Source organism: Cyprinodon tularosa, unplaced genomic scaffold, assembly GCF_016077235.1.
Source record: "Cyprinodon tularosa strain WSP-4 unplaced genomic scaffold, ASM1607723v1 ctg502, whole genome shotgun sequence".
NCBI classification, from domain to species: Eukaryota; Metazoa; Chordata; class Actinopteri; order Cyprinodontiformes; family Cyprinodontidae; genus Cyprinodon; species Cyprinodon tularosa.
The window spans coordinates 109,956-127,033 of record NW_024039233.1 but is presented as its reverse complement, the minus strand read 5'-3'; the positions used below and the strand labels follow the sequence as shown (position 1 = coordinate 127,033).

General features: G+C 47.8%; 1 protein-coding gene across 2 annotated transcripts in view; it reads right to left on the bottom strand.

Annotated features, from left to right (window-relative positions):
• The window catches only part of arnt2 (aryl-hydrocarbon receptor nuclear translocator 2), a 39,304-nt gene that overhangs the window by 17,560 nt on the left and 4,666 nt on the right, over positions 1–17,078 (bottom strand). For both annotated transcript variants that reach the window (XM_038303045.1, XM_038303044.1), the window contains exons 3-11: positions 15,038–15,085; positions 14,053–14,266; positions 11,081–11,294; positions 10,697–10,799; positions 7,783–7,848; positions 7,148–7,233; positions 5,116–5,192; positions 2,285–2,419; positions 1,256–1,330 (exon numbers count right to left, since the gene is read on the bottom strand). In XM_038303045.1, coding sequence (XP_038158973.1) covers positions 1,256–1,330; positions 2,285–2,419; positions 5,116–5,192; positions 7,148–7,233; positions 7,783–7,848; positions 10,697–10,799; positions 11,081–11,294; positions 14,053–14,266; positions 15,038–15,085 — 1,018 coding nt within the window. The remainder of the gene's footprint in view (positions 1–1,255; positions 1,331–2,284; positions 2,420–5,115; positions 5,193–7,147; positions 7,234–7,782; positions 7,849–10,696; positions 10,800–11,080; positions 11,295–14,052; positions 14,267–15,037; positions 15,086–17,078) is intronic.

Genomic DNA, 17,078 nt, shown 5'->3' with positions numbered 1-17,078 from the left:
GTTCCTTCATCAACACTCCATCCTTCCTCAGTCTGTCTCATTCACGGCCCGCTCCATCGACACGTCCGCAAGAGTATCGATTCATGTTTTTCTTCCTCCGGTTTATTTTTATCCTTTTGCTCCTGCATGTAATTCTGACTCCCGTGTTGCGGTGGCGCTAAACCTATTTGGCCCTCCTCCCTTACAGTTCAGTCTAGGAGTGTGATTGTGATCAGAAAGAATCTTGTTTTAGTGATCTACAAATTAAACAACGGAGAGGAGAGTGCTTATAATAAATGTAAAAACGGCCTGCCATAGCCCACTTCATATAAACTTAAATCAACTGGAGCAGCAATCTTGGCAGCTGTAGAGCTGTTTCTCTGTCTTCTAAACACATTATTTCTTCATTAAATCTCTAGTTCCAGTGGGGTGAAACAGGCACTTCCTGTTGCCTGTTGTCATGGTACCTCGTCAAATCGGTGCTCCACTGATCATGGCTTTTCACACTTGTTATGCACGTGCTAAATTCTAGTTTAAATTGATTGAACTAATTTATAGCAGCTGTTGTGAAACCGAACACTCAGAGTTTCTGACTTTAGGCTAGAGTTATTTAGAGTTAAGGATCTGGGTTTGTTAAACGGACCACTGGCTACCCTTCCTGTCCTCTCATGATGATGAGTTTAAAAGATAGTCTGGTTCCTGCAGCTCCCAGACTCCCCCTAAACTAACTCTCTGGTTTGGCTGACATTAAAGTCCAGAAAGCTGCCACTGAACCCGGAGCGAAGCTGGTCCATGTTCTGAATGTGAGGTGAGCAGTCAGAAGGAAGCGGGCCACCTTCCACTCCCACGTCATCAGGATATTAATAAGCTGAAGGTGAGAACTTTAAAACGCTGCTCATTAGCGAACAAAGAGAAGAAGAAGAGTGGAGACGCGATCCTGTGGACCACCTGCCTTCAGATGGGACTTTATCTACAGGTAGGGGGCTCTCTGCAGAAAGCCTTTCATCCAGAGAGCTGCTGACATTCTCACATGTCTGAAGAGCTGTGGACTTTGTTCAGGTTAGCATGGCCTCAGTTAGCCCTTTGCCTGCATGGGGTCCATGTGGTGGGCTGATACGGAGGAGGAGGAGAGCTTCTTCATAAACAGCTTCTCTATTGCTTGGTATACATGTAAGGACCATGCTCTGAGCTCATTTAGAGCTTTAGCATTCAGAACCTCTCTATTAACAGCTGAAGTTCAGGACCCCCCCCCATACCATCCCGTTAGCAAACCTACCTGTTGGAAGCTTTCTCTAAGGTGACTCTGGTCCTCAGGATGACAGAATTCCAGAATATCCTTTCCCAAGAGATCCTGAGGAAACAGAGCAAAGGGTTACTTAGCACAGGTGAATGTAGCCTCATGCATCACGTCTAACCCCAGGTGATGCAGGAGGTAATATTCACCTGTCCAACAGGGAGAGACAAACTTTATTTAGTTTAGACATTCCGATGCATACGGCCTTCCAACAGTGAACTGAACATCTGCCTTTATAAAGAGCAGCAATGATCAGTAGAATATGTTGCAAAATGCAGTAGAAACACTGAGCTGAGTTCTATTTAAAGGGATTTGAGAACTTTGCCATTTAGCGCAGATATGATGTCATCAGTGCGATGCAGAGTCTCTGATTTAGAGTTTCAACAGTTCATCAGCCTGATGGCGGTGCGGAAGAAGCTGCTGCAGAACCTGCTGGTCCTGCATTGAATGCTGTGAAGCCTCTTCCCAGAGGGCAGCAGGGAGAACAGTCCATGGTGGGGGGTGAGGGGTCACTGATAATGTCACGGGACACGCAGCGCTGGGATGAAATGTCTTTAATGGAGGGAAGAGGAGCCCCCATGATCCTCTCTGCTGTTCTCACCTTCTTCCAGTCTGAGGCGCTGCAGCCTCCACACCACACAGTGTTTTAGTCAGAAGCTTCATATGATGGTTCATATGTGTTAAAGCAGGGATCCTTCTGGCTGCTGCAGCAGCTCTTTATCCACAGCTGCTCTCTATCATCTGTCACAGCAGCATTTCGCTTTATTTCTTTTCATCTGTTTGGTGGGTTAGTCCAGTTTTGTGTTTGCACCTGCTGGCCACCGTAGTCTCAGATAAATAAATAAATATCTGTAAGTCTAGAACAAATCTCATTATTTTCCATATAATATGTCCTGTACCTGTTTATATGAAGGTCAGTATCAGATTCTTTGCTTCGTCAGATTTATCTGATGTTTCCAAAACAGAAAATGAAAACAGCTGCTTCCTGCTGTGGAATCTGCATGAGCTCACCTGAGGTTGATAACCGATGACATTAATACAACGAGGGTCAACAAAGGTGATGACGCCGTCGGAGTTGTGACGGGAGAGGAACTCTGTAGGAACAGACAGGCCGTTCAAATCCATGGAGACGGGAGAGCTGGTCACCTGCAGGAGGAGCATCCAGTCATTAACCTCACACTCCACAGCTCCTAATATCTAATAGTTTAACTGCTGCAGAAAGGAACATGTTAAATAACCTGTTATTTGTCTTGTGCAGTTTCCCTGAGTCGAAGACGTATTTAGGTCCCTATTTACATAGCGACACTATAAAGGGAAATAATGTGGCTTTCGAAACGTCTTTCTGATAAATTGTTCAAATTAAAGGACGTTTATTGGTTGAAAGCGTAAAATGGTGATTAGGGATACACGATATAATCGGCCCCCTATCGGTATCGGCCTGTATCGGCCTTAAAACTGAATATCGGACATCGGCCACCCCACCGATATTTAACCCGATATTTGATCAGCTTCTGAGTTTCTAAAGTCTGAAAAAAAAATAAAAAATACTTCTTCTTCTTCTTCCTCAAAAACTTCTAAAGACGAGGGAAAAAATATTGATACATTAAAATATCACAATATCTTCATATGCTGATATATTGCCATTTAAAAACACCATATCAATCTCTTTTACTAATGAAATATTGCTATATGTCATCGTTATGCTACGAAATACCCCAAAAATTCACTAAATTTTGCCATATTTTTATATGTTGATATATTGACGCGGTATCGATCTATTTAACTAACAAAATCTCTCAAGAATTTGTAAATCACAAGAGTTTGTAACAGAACGATGAAATGTCACGAGATTTTGAAAGTAAAATAGATCGATACCGCGTTTTTTAAAAATCAATTTGATATCAGCATATGAAAATATATTTGAGTATATTATTTTTCAAAGTGTCAGAAATGGATAACAAAACTGCTATTTTCAATGACTACTTATTTTTGTCCACCTTTAACATCGGTATCGATATCGGTTATCGGCTACATGAGTTTTAAAATATCGGCATATCGGATATCGGCCAAAATCCCAATATCGTGCATCCCTTATGGTTATGCTTTTCCTTCTTTAAACAGGAAGGCAGCGGCCTTCTGGACGTGCTACGACAGGAATGTCTATCAGATGGTCAGAACCATGGTGAGTGAAAACCGGCCCACTGACCGGTGCTACTTTAAGGACAGGAGGTGTGAGCGCCAACGACAGGAAACAACATTCCTTCCTTCCTGTATTTAGAGACTCCATCAGATCATCGTCCTGCTGCTAGTTTTCCATCTCAGTCTCATCATTTGATTATCTTAAAGCAGAGGTCGACGTTAAGGATTTTTACCACTTGCCCAAAGGGCAAGTGACTTTCACATTTAATTTGCCCAGAAACTATTTTTCCTTGCCCAGTATAATGTTTGATAAATATAGTTCCTAATATTCATTTTTGTATATAAATCAATGAAACATGTTTGTTTTTTAAATGTTTTTTGTAATTCAGTATTTTTTAAGTTTCCAGGTTCCTGGTGTGTATATGCATGCGTCATTTAATGAACTCAAGCCTACATTATCGTGTTAACATGCTTTTCAATCCTTCCTGCACATTCTTTTCAAACTTTGCTTTAAACTGTTGTGTGCTTGGAAAAATATAAATTGTAATGTTAGAAATCTAAAAACAACTTGACGGGTTAAAAACTTAAGATAAATCACAAGACAGAAGTCAATGTCACAAATAAATAACTTTTATTTTAGAGTCACGGTATGTTTATACAAGATAATACTATTAATATAATGTGACTTTTCTAGAGAATCATTATACAGTTATTTTATTCAGGGTTTCCACAGTCTGACATCATTTCAGAACTTTTAACTGACTCAGGATTAGTTTTCCCTGACAAAATAAATGCAGCAACAAGACAATAATAATAACATAACAGGTCACCAATTTAACATGTTTAGCTCTATAACATCTAAATGCACCTCTCCAATGTCTAAGAGAAAAAAATTAATGAACATTTTTTAATGACTGACCTGCATCACTGTACAGAAGACTGCCAAATGATAGCCATATTTACACTGTGCGCATGGCATACAATTATGCAAATCTTCCTAATCCCTGACCGATAATTTTAAATCCAGGGTTATCTGGGTGGAGGGTAAAATAGGTGGAGGGTGTGTTACTGTACATAACTTTTGCCATGTGTTTTTTTTTTTTAGCCTGCCAAGTTGAAAAAAATGTGTCTGATTCGCGCCAATTACCGGACAAAAATCACGCCATTTGGCGGAAAATCACGCACCTTTTTCAAATCATGCAAGAATGTGTACAAAACAACAAAAATGGCGCTGACAACGCTTCTGGGTTGTTTTCATCGAATGTTCGTGATTTTAAAGTAATTTTGACTGATAATTTTTTTTGCGATCATTGCACTGAAATTAAATTTGCAATGAAATGTGTACTCTGCCAACAATAAAAACGACTTGCCCTGGGAGATCGGGCGATGGTTAACATCGAGCCCGTAAAGATAACAGATCATCCAGTAATAACATTTCAAAGCTTTACATCATGTAATAATTATCAGCTTTTTACTCTCATTCCACCGTCAGCAGTACAGAGCAACCAAATTCCCTCTCTGCATTTAACCCCTCCCCCTGGGGAGCAGTAGGCTGCCATTAGCGGCGCCCGGGGAGCAGTGTGAGGTTAAGGGTCTTGCTCTGCAGGCTCTAGGCTGCTGCTGCATATGAGCGCCGTGTTATCCAGCGGCTGATGTGTTTGCATGCTAGGTATCAGAGAAGATGACCATGAGCTGAAACCCACCTGCAGTCTGCCAATGGCCACCAGGCAGTACTTTCCTGTTTGCCCCGCCTCTGTGTCCTCCTCTGGAATGGTCATTCCTGCGTTTCACAGGCAGACAGACAGAAACAGCATTTAGATGTGACTGACTCTGTTTCAGTGCTGGATGAATGAAGGCCGGTTAGCTTAGTGAAATGTTGTTAGATCATAAAAAGCCGTATCCAGGCCTCTGTCGCACTTAGAACCCACTGGTCTATACATCACCACCCCACACACACTAACTATCTAATCAGGCTTGTGCTTTTTTTTTTTTTTTAGATCCTTCTCAAAAGTCTTAAAGCTACAGTGTGTAATTTTCAGCGACATCTAGCGGTCAGACTGCAGACCGCAGCAACATGAACATCTCCCCCCCACCGCTTCTCCCCCCCAACAGTACGGCGAGCGTTACGGGACAGGCGAGGACAGGGAGGCCGTGCAGCTAGGGCCAGGCGAGGGAGGGGTGCCAGCGGGGTGAGAGCAGAGGAGGAAAGGCTTGAAGATCTCCAAAGGAGCCGGAGAGAAGTAACCGAGGTATATATCCAGAAAATTATTTTACAGAAAATTACTGAATCATTACCTATGAAACGTCAGGGACGTTGCTGAATAAGTATACTGGAGAGTAACAGCATCATCACGCAGCATGTTATTGTTTTAGACAGGTCTGAGCATCCTGTACTCCAAAAACTGCAGTGATATTAGACAATTGTGTGTATAGGATTAATTACCTGTCCAAGAGAAAACTGGCAACTTGAGCGTCACTTTGAAAACCTTTTTCCTCCATCAGTGACTTCCATCGTGTAAATGCCGTGCCAATGTTGATCCGTGTTTTTTGTCGTTTCTTGTCACGCTTGCGTTTATTCTCGTCGTGTTTCCGCTTCTTAGATGACGGGGGTTCGGTGCCCGCCGCTTTTCGTTGTGATACAGAGTAGGCATGATCCTCCATTCGTCTGATGTTTGGCCACACAGTGCCAAACAGTTTGCAAAGTCACTCACGCCTGCCGCCTTGTTCACCTTTCTTGTTACTGAGGCGCAGTATACCTGCTTCTTCTTCTTCTTTGGTTTCAGGCAGACTAAACGCTTCTCAGGCATAATACTGCCATCTACTGTTCAGTACCGTCTCAGTTCATCTCTCTCAACTTGCCGTAGTTATTTTCGAGCATCATGGGAGATCTCGCAATCGCTAGTTTGTTGCCTCTGCGCTTGCCGTAGCGCAAAGATGTCAGCCTCCATGGCTGCGAGACCCGCTCCTATGTAATTATAAATAACGAATTCTAAGGCAACGCAAATATTATGGTTAAAAGGCTGAGCTCATAGGTGATGATAAATAACATAGTTATGTATAATATATTAAATTTCTGACTTTATATGCCTGTAATTATTACACACTGTAGCTTTAAGGCCCTTGATCATCAGCATCCTTTGCTTCCCACCCCCCTCCCCTACAGCAGCGGTTTCTAAGCTCCGCCCCCCCGTCTCAGCTCAAGCACAGGTGGATGAAATGATGCCTTCCTCCGTCAGCAGCCACCATCTTTAGTCAAGCTAGAAGGCAGCTGTTCCCATGATGTAACAGAGGTTAGAGAAATGAAAGCATGAAAAATGATGGAAAAGGTGTGTTTAAGTACAGAGGCGCGGACTCTCTCCTCTGCAGCTTCACAGATCTAAATGGGCCTTTTCATCTACAACGACTCCTTTATGTCTTCTTGATGCTCTGCTTCTGCAAAGCATCTTGAAAACTGCTGAACAGATCAAATGTATTCATAGACATGACCTTCCTGTTCTGCAGAGAAAACTCTCTTATTGACTTATTGTAGAAGTCTGCTTCATTGAAAGAATTTAAATGATTTAGTTTTAAGTGAACATTTGGTTTAACTAGTGTGAAACGTTCATCTAAAGACCTGCCAGATACCAGGGACTCCTGGGTGTTCCCCTGAAATCCTCACTGTTGGCATCAAAAACAGTTTTTAACTAAAAACAGCAGTGGCCTGACGTCACAGGCGGCTGCAGTACACCTGTTTACCTGCAGGGGGCCATGCTTTGATGTATCCAGTGCAATGCACCACAGAGTACTGAGCCTCTCCTTCCTTGGACGGGCCCAGGCCGTTCCTGCCCAAGATGAATAGAGAGACATAGCAACATGCAACATGACAAAACAACCCGTCATTCAGACCTTTTCACATAAAACATGATTCTGTGGTTTGTTGATCCAGAGCTGATCACTGATCAGATAAACCCCACTGCTTCCTGTTAACTGAAACAGTCCCAAACGGTTAGAGGACGGCTCTGGAGGTGTTTCTGATGAGGGTGAGCACCATGGACAGAAATTCTGCTCAAAGTCATTTTAAAAATGCTTTATTCATCTAAAAAGGGAAATACAGAAGGACTATCTGTGATTTAAAGATCAGACAGAGCAGCAGTTCCTTCAGATTTACTCTGGAAATATGTAATTACTTTTTCATCCCATCAACTTTATTTCTCCTTGAAGTTATCCAGTGAATCTAACCCTCCACCAGTGAATCTAACCCTCCACCAGTGAATCTAACCCTCCACCATTAGGGTGCAGTGAGCATCAAAGACCCTAACTCCTTTTTTCCCCAAACTTTAAAGTTAGTAAATCCCTAAAACTCTGGATCAAGGCAGCCGTTTGGACTCTACCTGTATCTCTTCCTCATGTTGGACAGGCGATTTAGGGAGATGTGGTCCAGGGGTGCACTGCCGCATCTAAACAAGGAAAAGCAAACATTAGACAGACTCCTGATAACACGGTCCAGACGGCAGGAACTAAAAACACTGGAAGTGCCTTTACAGACTGAGAAGAATCAGAGAAGCAGAGAGATTGTCTCTGCGTGGTGAACAGCAGTTCATCAGATCATAAACATTTGACTTTTTGCAGATGGCATCACCTAAACCGGCCATGAAGGCTGAGCAACAAAAGGACAGAGGCTTAGCAAACTTAGCTCTGATACCAGGAGGCTAGGAAGGAAGCAGGGAATAAAGACATTTTATAATCATATATTATTATTTATTATTATCATAATAAATACATTATTATTATTATAATGTATTATTAGTAGTAATTTATCATTACTGAAGGTGATTAAATAAAATAAACCTGGAATCTATCGATCGGCTCCTACTAGGAGCCAATCAGAGGCTCTACTAGGAGCCAATCAGGGGCTCTACTGGGAGCCAATCAGAGGTTCCTACTAGGAGCCAATCAGAGGTTCCTAGTAGGAGCCAATAAGAGATTCTCTACTAGGAGCCAATCAGAGGTTCCTAGTAGGAGCCAATCAGAGGTTCCTAGTAGGAGCGAATCAGAGGTTCCTAATAGAAGCCAATTAGAGGTTCTCTACTAGGAGCCAATCAGAGGTTCCTACTAGGAGCCAATCAGAGGTTCCTACTAGGAGCCAATCAGAGGTTCCTACTAGGAGCCAATCAGAGGTTCCTACTAGGAGCCAATCAGAGGTTCCTACTAGGAGCCAATCAGAGACTCTACTAGGAGCCAATCAGAGGTTCCTAGTAGGAGCCAATCAGAGGTTCCTAGTAGGAGCCAATCAGAGGTTCCTACTAGGAGCCAATCAGAGGTTCCTAGTAGGAGCCAATCAGAGGTTCCTACTAGGAGCCAATCAGAGGTTCCTAGTAGGAGCCAATCAGAGATTCCTACTAGGAGCCAATCAGAGGTTCCTACTAGGAGCCAATCAGAGACTCTACTAGGAGCCAATCAGAGGTTCCTAGTAGGAGCCAATCAGAGGCTCTACTAGGAGCCAATCAGAGGTTCCTACTAGGAGCCAATCAGAGACTCTACTAGGAGCCAATCAGAGGTTCCTAGTAGGAGCCAATCAGAGGCTCTACTAGGAGCCAATCAGAGGTTCCTACTAGGAGCCAATCAGAGACTCTACTAGGAGCCAATCAGGGGCTCTACTAGGAGCCAATCAGGGGCTCTACTGGGAGCCAATCAGAGGTTCCTACTAGGAGCCAATCAGAGGTTCCTAGTAGGAGCCAATAAGAGATTCTCTACTAGGAGCCAATCAGAGGTTCCTAGTAGGAGCCAATCAGAGGTTCCTAGTAGGAGCGAATCAGAGGTTCCTAATAGAAGCCAATTAGAGGTTCTCTACTAGGAGCCAATCAGAGGTTCCTACTAGGAGCCAATCAGAGGCTCTACTAGGAGCCAATCAGAGGTTCCTACTAGGAGCCAATCAGAGACTCTACTAGGAGCCAATCAGGGGCTCTACTAGGAGCCAATCAGGGGCTCTACTGGGAGCCAATCAGAGGTTCCTACTAGGAGCCAATCAGAGGTTCCTAGTAGGAGCCAATCAGAGGTTCCTACTAGGAGCCAATCAGAGGTTCCTACTAGGAGCCAATCAGAGGTTCCTACTAGGAGCCAATCAGAGGTTCCTAGTAGGAGCCAATAAGAGATTCTCTACTAGGAGCCAATCAGAGGTTCCTAGTAGGAGCCAATCAGAGGTTCCTAGTAGGAGCGAATCAGAGGTTCCTAATAGAAGCCAATTAGAGGTTCTCTACTAGGAGCCAATCAGAGGTTCCTACTAGGAGCCAATCAGAGGTTCCTACTAGGAGCCAATCAGAGGTTCCTACTAGGAGCCAATCAGAGACTCTACTAGGAGCCAATCAGAGGTTCCTAGTAGGAGCCAATCAGAGGTTCCTAGTAGGAGCCAATCAGAGGTTCCTACTAGGAGCCAATCAGAGGTTCCTAGTAGGAGCCAATCAGAGGTTCCTACTAGGAGCCAATCAGAGGTTCCTAGTAGGAGCCAATCAGAGATTCCTACTAGGAGCCAATCAGAGGTTCCTACTAGGAGCCAATCAGAGACTCTACTAGGAGCCAATCAGAGGTTCCTAGTAGGAGCCAATCAGAGGCTCTACTAGGAGCCAATCAGAGGTTCCTACTAGGAGCCAATCAGAGACTCTACTAGGAGCCAATCAGAGGTTCCTAGTAGGAGCCAGTCAGAGGCTCTACTAGGAGCCAATCAGAGGTTCCTACTAGGAGCCAATCAGAGACTCTACTAGGAGCCAATCAGAGGTTCCTAGTAGGAGCCAATCAGAGATTCCTACTAGGAGCCAATCAGAGGTTCCTAGTAGGAGCCAATCAGAGGCTCTACTAGGAGCCAATCAGAGGTTCCTAGTAGGAGCCAATCAGAGGTTCCTAGTAGGAGCCAATCAGAGGTTCCTAGTAGGAGCCAATCAGAGGTTCCTAGTAGGAGCCAATCAGAGGTTCCTACTAGGAGGCAGGCTCATCAATGCTCTCATTGGTCCTGGGAGTTCTGCAGCTCTTCAGATGATGGACTGAATGGAGGTCTGGGTGATGATCAAATCTGGGAGATGTTTTAGAATCCGGACCTGCCTCAAACGGAACCAGAACTTTCTTCCTGACCCATCAGAGCCATTCAATGTTATCCAACACGATTCTGAGACCAACAGCTGGACTCATTCTGAGATTTAAAGACACACTGGCCCCTGTTATAAGGAATGCACGTATCCAGGCGATGCTCTGTAATAGCCCCCCCCCCCCCCTGCAGTACTGCGCCAGGCTTTACATTTCTGATCAACCACAGACCTCATGCGGCAGATGAAGGAGCGCCGGGAGCCCATGCACATCCTCATGGAAGACTGCTGTCCTTCCTTCTTCACTGTTCCCGTCTTCAGGTCCAGAATCCGTCCTGTCCGACCATCAACAGCCAGAAATGAAAGGGAGAGTTTGCAGCTCATTAGCAGTGAGGAACCTCCCTACAAAGATATGCAGCCATGGTGAGAGGCCTCTCTCTTTCTATTTTAGGGTTAATCTTAGCTTTTAAGTCTCCATAGAACCTGCATTCATCATTAAATGGTAAATAAACTGGTAGATTTTCCCCCAAGAAGCTTTTCATTCCCAGGTGGAAATGTCAGAAATGGAAAAATGAAACCAATATAATACGCAGAGAGCAAATGTTACGACTCCTACCTGTCATTGAGTTCTCCGAGGTGCTGAGCTGCTCCCTCAGCTTGTCCACGTCGTCGGGGTGAACCTGCTCATACAGGGTGCTGCCAAGCCACTCTGACTGCGGGTGGTTCAGCACCGGGGTCACAGAGTCTGACACGTAGATGACTCGGCCCGTCTCTGCTGCCACCACAAACAGGAAGCCGTCGGCCGCTTCCAGGATCAGGTGCTTCAGCTCCTGCCGAGTCAAAGCAGATACCCTCACCCATTTAGAAGGGATGTGAATACTTTCTACAGTATGTGCCTGTTAGAAGGCCTGGGCAAAACATCTATTCAATGAATTCATTTGAAATTTTTGTTTCGAATTACTTTATTTTAAAGATGCATTTTTGGTTCCCCGGAGTTACTGTAGCTGCAGGATTACACACAAAATAACCCTAAACAGCATCAGAAGTACAGGTGAGTGAGAGGTTTGTTCTGAAAAAAGGAATAAAATCATCTGTTATTTGGGACTGCGGGGCTTGAAGTTCTCCGGGGGGGGGGCAGTTAGATGAACGAGCTGCAGCCATGATAGCAGAAACGGCAGTGAATAGCGGCTAGTAAACATTGGCAACACAAGGTTCCCAGCGAGGGAGGGGGTTTATTTAGATGCAGTTGTATTAGAAGCCATTGGGTAATATTCTAAAAGGCATCTTTTAAATGGTCAGAAAAGGTTCCCGGTCCAGGTAGCTAACAAGTTAGCTGCTAACAGAAGAACGGCCATCCATAGCTAGGTGCAGTAGTGATGTGCAGCTTCCGTTTTTGCTTTAAGCCCTGAAACTGGTCGGCAACATTTGCCTAAAGGCTTTGATTTAAAGGCAGCAGAACCACTACGCTTTTTCCACACCTAAAGGAGACACCTACAGCGGAAAATAAGAAACGCCAATCTCTCCGAACAAACCCGCACTGACCAACAAACCTCAGCTAAGGAACAGCTATCTGTAGACGAATCAATTTAGCAAAGCAGCGCTTAGGAGAGGAAAGGAGGAGGGTGGCTTTGTGCACTTTGTACAGAGTTTTTACTTATTGCTGTTTTTTTTTTTTGGCCAAGAAAAGGCACAATCTAAATATTTCATCTCACAAATAGTAAAAACATGGGCCGTTTCTCAGTCTGTGTACTTGTGCGTCCTGGTGTCCTCGTGAAATGTCATCATCCTCAACCCTAGTACTGCTCCAATTCACCAGAACAGCAGACCTAGAACGAACAAAGTCCCCGGAGGTTGTTCTGGCCCCTCCCTCTTTACCCAGCATGCATCAGAGCAAACTTGTCCGTTCTCCAGACTGACAGCTATCCCAGCATGCACTGCAGCAGGAGCTTTCAATGGAGTGCTCCATTGAAAGTTAAAAGTTCTCTTTTCTGTTGCTGTTCTTCAATAAAAGTACGTTTTAAGATGATGAGGTGAATATTATACTTTAAAGCGTTACTATATGCTCCATTTACCGGTTTAATGCCAGCTGATCTCCAAGGCTAAAAGCAGCCAGGGCTATTGTTAGCCCATCTGCATCAGCCAGAGCTAATGTTAGCCCATCTGTAGCGGCCAGGGCTAACGTTAGCCCATCTGCATCAGCCAGGGCTAACGTTAGCCGGTCTGCAGTGGGCAGGGCTAACGTTAGCCCATCTGCAGCAACCAGGGCTAATGTCACCCTGTCTGCAGCGGCCAGGGCTAATGTCACCCTGTCTGCAGCGGCCAGGGCTAACTTTGGCCCATCTGCAGCAGCCAGGGCTAACGTTAGCCGGTCTGCAGCAGCCAGAGCTAACGTTAGCTGGTCTGTAGCGGCTAGGGCTCAGGCTAGCCCATCTGTAGCGGCCAAGGCTAACGTTAGCCCATCTTCAGCAGCCAGGGCTAACGTTAGCCCATCTGCAGCAGGCAGGGCTAACATTAGCCATCTGCAGCGGCCATGGTTAACATTAGCCCATCTGCAGCGGCCATGGTTAACATTAGCCCATCTGCAGCAGCCAGGGCTAACATTAGCCATCTGCAGCGGCCATGGTTAACATTAGCCATCTGCAGCGGCCAGGGCTAACGTTAGCCCATCTGCAGCGGCCCTCTCTCTGCATAGCCGTGTGTGAAGTACCGCTGGCTCTGATGGGGGTTTGATTGTTTTATTTGGTAAAATGTTCTTTGATTTGTGTTTTTGACTGTTTTCATTATTATTCCCCCAATAAATGAAAAAGTCATAATTTATTATTATCTAGACACTATTAACAACAGGAGGTGAAATGCAGCTGCAGATGAGCCGGGTGTGTGGTGACATTTATGCTGCGTGCTCCTGTTCATCCGCGCGGCGGACTGTAGTAGTGACAGTTAGCCCGGGCCACAGGCGGCTACGCTCTACCCTTCTATTCATTCTAGCTAATCTGAATCGTTCAATTCCATTTGGAGAGCGAGATCATCTGTGGTAGCAGCACTAGACATCTTCCAGGCATGTGACGAAGACTAGCAGCAGTTCAGCGGACAGGATGAATCAATGGTAGCCGGCGCACGCGGATGACGTCATACACACGCCGCTTTGTTTAAAAAAAATATAAATATAAAAATCTAACCTTGGATGTCTGGGGGACAGTGATTGGCCTCCATGTTCTGAATGCCGGCGTACCATAAAAAATAAATGATGAACAGTTTAGTTTGTGCCTTCAAGTCGTTGCCCATAGGAAGACGTTACTTGGATATAACATAACGTAATATCTTCAGAACGGCTCCAAATGACACTCAACTCATATGGGTGAGTAGATCATGATGGAATAACGGAAAATCAAGGACCAATGGAAAAGAAACAGCGTTTCCCTTTAATTAATAACCATGGAAAGTGAAACTGATCATTTAACAATATATTCTACATTCTGCTGCCCTTTAATGGGATCCACCCTAGATGGAGCTGGAAGCCCCTGATGCTTTAAACCTTCCCTGAGATGTTTATAAAAACAAGTTGATAAGTTTCTGGAACATGGACTCTACCTGTTCGGTGAGAAAGGAGGGCTTATAGGCGCCGTCAGTAGAAGTGTTGCCTGTGCCCCGCATGGACTTCATGTGAGAGACGGCCATTCGCAGGATGGTCAGCTTGTCCGGTTTGCGGGCCAGGGCGCTACAGGTGGGCACCATGTCAGACAGCTCGGTGATGTACTGGGTCATTTTGTTACGCCGACGTCTTTCGATCTCACTGTGATTCTCTCTGAAACAGAGAACAGAAGATATTAGACCCCCAGAGGCTGAAGAGGAGGAGCTGTGATGTCAGATTGGGTCCTAACGGTTCGGTTCTAGTGTTCCTCACCTGATCAGGAACCAAATCCAATGCTTTCTGAACTTTCTGATGATGATGATTCCTTCCAGTTTTCTATGCTTGGATATTCAAAGTTAGCTTGAATGACGCTCAAATCAAAGAATCATTAGTAGAATAAAGTCTTCCAGGTGTTTTAGGGAAAATGGTTCCACACCATCATCCTGTTGTTTTGTCTTCAGTCCAACTCAGACTGTGGTTCTTTAACCTCTTTGCTGTGAGAAAAAAACCCTTTCAGATCAGGAACCTGTTGATTATTAAACTCTGTGTGTATTTGTTAAACAGGAACTGTTAATGATCGCTTCCACCCATTAGAGAAACCTTATCTTAGAACTGAATAACTACAGCTGGCTAAGCCTGCCTGGCATACCGTAAATCCTCTAATATTGGCCTGTATTCCATTAACGAATCCAATCCATTAGCTTGGGAATTCCCATCCTTAGCACAGACAGTGCTGCAGACAGGAGGCCGGACTGGACTGTAATGTTGTAATTGTGTAATGTTTGTTTCATGTTTCACACACGGCATCAACCAAGCCCCTCGTTTGATAAAACCCAAAGGTTTTATCAAAATGATCAGCAGATTCGTTTCCTAGAAGGACCGTCATTTCTGGGTTTATTGCTGATGAAGGATGGTCTTGATGACGACCATGACTAGTTTCCTTACCTTGAAAACTTGCTGGGCCCCTCCCCATCCTCATCATCGAAGTCCATCCTAAAGACAGAATAAACACCATGAGCTCCATGCAGAGCACATGCTAGCTTTCTATACGTCTCATTTTCATGGAATGTTCAGCACCCTGTCATTAAACCTCCTCTGATGGTGTTTTAGTTTGGTTAAATAGTGGAGTAAATGGGTGGAAATATGTAGACCTCCACTCTGATGCTGAGGCTGGATTGGAGCATTTTATCTTATAGATCGGTTTGATGTTGGTGTCTAAAAGTCTAATTATGCAGAATCCAGTCTCATTTTAGTCTCATCCAGCCCCTCACCACCCCGCGCTGCCCCTCACCACCCCGCGCAGCCCCTCACCACCCCGCGCTGCCCCTCACCACCCCGCGCTGCCCCTCACCACCCCGCGCTGCCCCTCACCACCCCGCGCAGCCCCTCACCACCCCGCGCTGCCCCTCACCACCCCGCGCTGCCCCTCACCACCCCGCGCTGCCCCTCACCACCCCCGCACTGCCCCTCACCACCCCGCGCAGCCCCTCACCACCCCGCGCAGCCCCTCACCACCCCGCGCTGCCCCTCACCACCCCGCGCTGCCCCTCACCACCCTGCGCTGCCCTCTGCCCCTCACCACCCCGCGCAGCCCCTCACCACCCCGCGCTGCCCCTCACCACCCCGCACTGCCCCTCACCACCCCGCGCAGCCCCTCACCACCCCCGCGCTGCCCCTCACCACCCCGCGCTGCCCCTCACCACCCCGCGCAGCCCCTCACCACCCCGCGCTGCCCCTCACCACACCGCGCTGCCCCTCACCACCCCGCGCTGCCCTCTGCCCCTCACCACCCCGCGCAGCCCCTCACCACCCCGCGCTGCCCCTCACCACCCCGCGCTGCCCTCTGCCCCTCACCACCCCCGCGCAGCCCCTCACCACCCCGCGCTGCCCCTCACCACCCTGCGCTGCCCTCTGCCCCTCACCACCCCGCGCTGCCCCTCACCACCCCGCGCTGCCCTCTGCCCCTCACCACCCCGCGCAGCCCCTCACCACCCCGCGCTGCCCCTCACCACCCTGCGCTGCCCTCTGCCCCTCACCACCCCGCGCAGCCCCTCACCACCCCGCGCTGCCCCTCACCACCCCGCGCTGCCCCTCACCACCCCGCGCAGCCCCTCACCACCCCGCGCTGCCCCTCACCACCCCGCGCTGCCCCTCACCACCCCGCGCAGCCCCCTCACCACCCCGCGCAGCCCCTCACCACCCCCGCGCAGCCCCTCACCACCCCGCGCTGCCCCTCACCACCCCGCGCTGCCCCTCACCACCCCGCGCTGCCCCTCACCACCCTGCGCTGCCCCTCACCACCCGTCGCCACCCCGTCACCACCCTGCACCGCACCGCACCACACCACCCTGCACGACCCCTCACCACCCTGCGCTGCCCCTCACCACCCTGCGCTGCCCCTCACCACCCTGCGCTGCCCCTCACCACCCGTCGCCACCCGTCACCACCCTGCACCGCACCGCACCACACAACCCTGCACGACCCCTCACCACCCTGCGCTGCCCCTCACCACCCCGCGCAGCCCCTCACCACCCTGCGCTGCCCCTCACCACCCTGCGCTGCCCCTCACCACCCGTCGCCACCCGTCACCACCCTGCACTGCACCACACCACCCTGCACGACCCGTCACCACCCTTCGCAGCCCCTCACCACCCGTCACCACCCTGCACCGCACCGCACCACCCTGCGCTGCCCCTCACCACCCTGCACCGCACCGCACCACCCTGCGCTGCCCCGTACCACCCATCAGCACCTTGCACCACGCCGCACCACCAGTCACCACCCTGTGCTGCCCTGCACCACCCGTCACCACCGTGCGCAGCCCCTCACCACCCATCAGCACCTTGCACCACGCCGCACCACCCTGCGCTGCCCCGTACCACCCATCAGCACCTTGCACCACGCCGCACCACCAGTCACCACCCTGCACCGCCCCCTACCACCCGTCAGCACCCTGCACTACCCCTCACCACCCGTCAGCACCCTG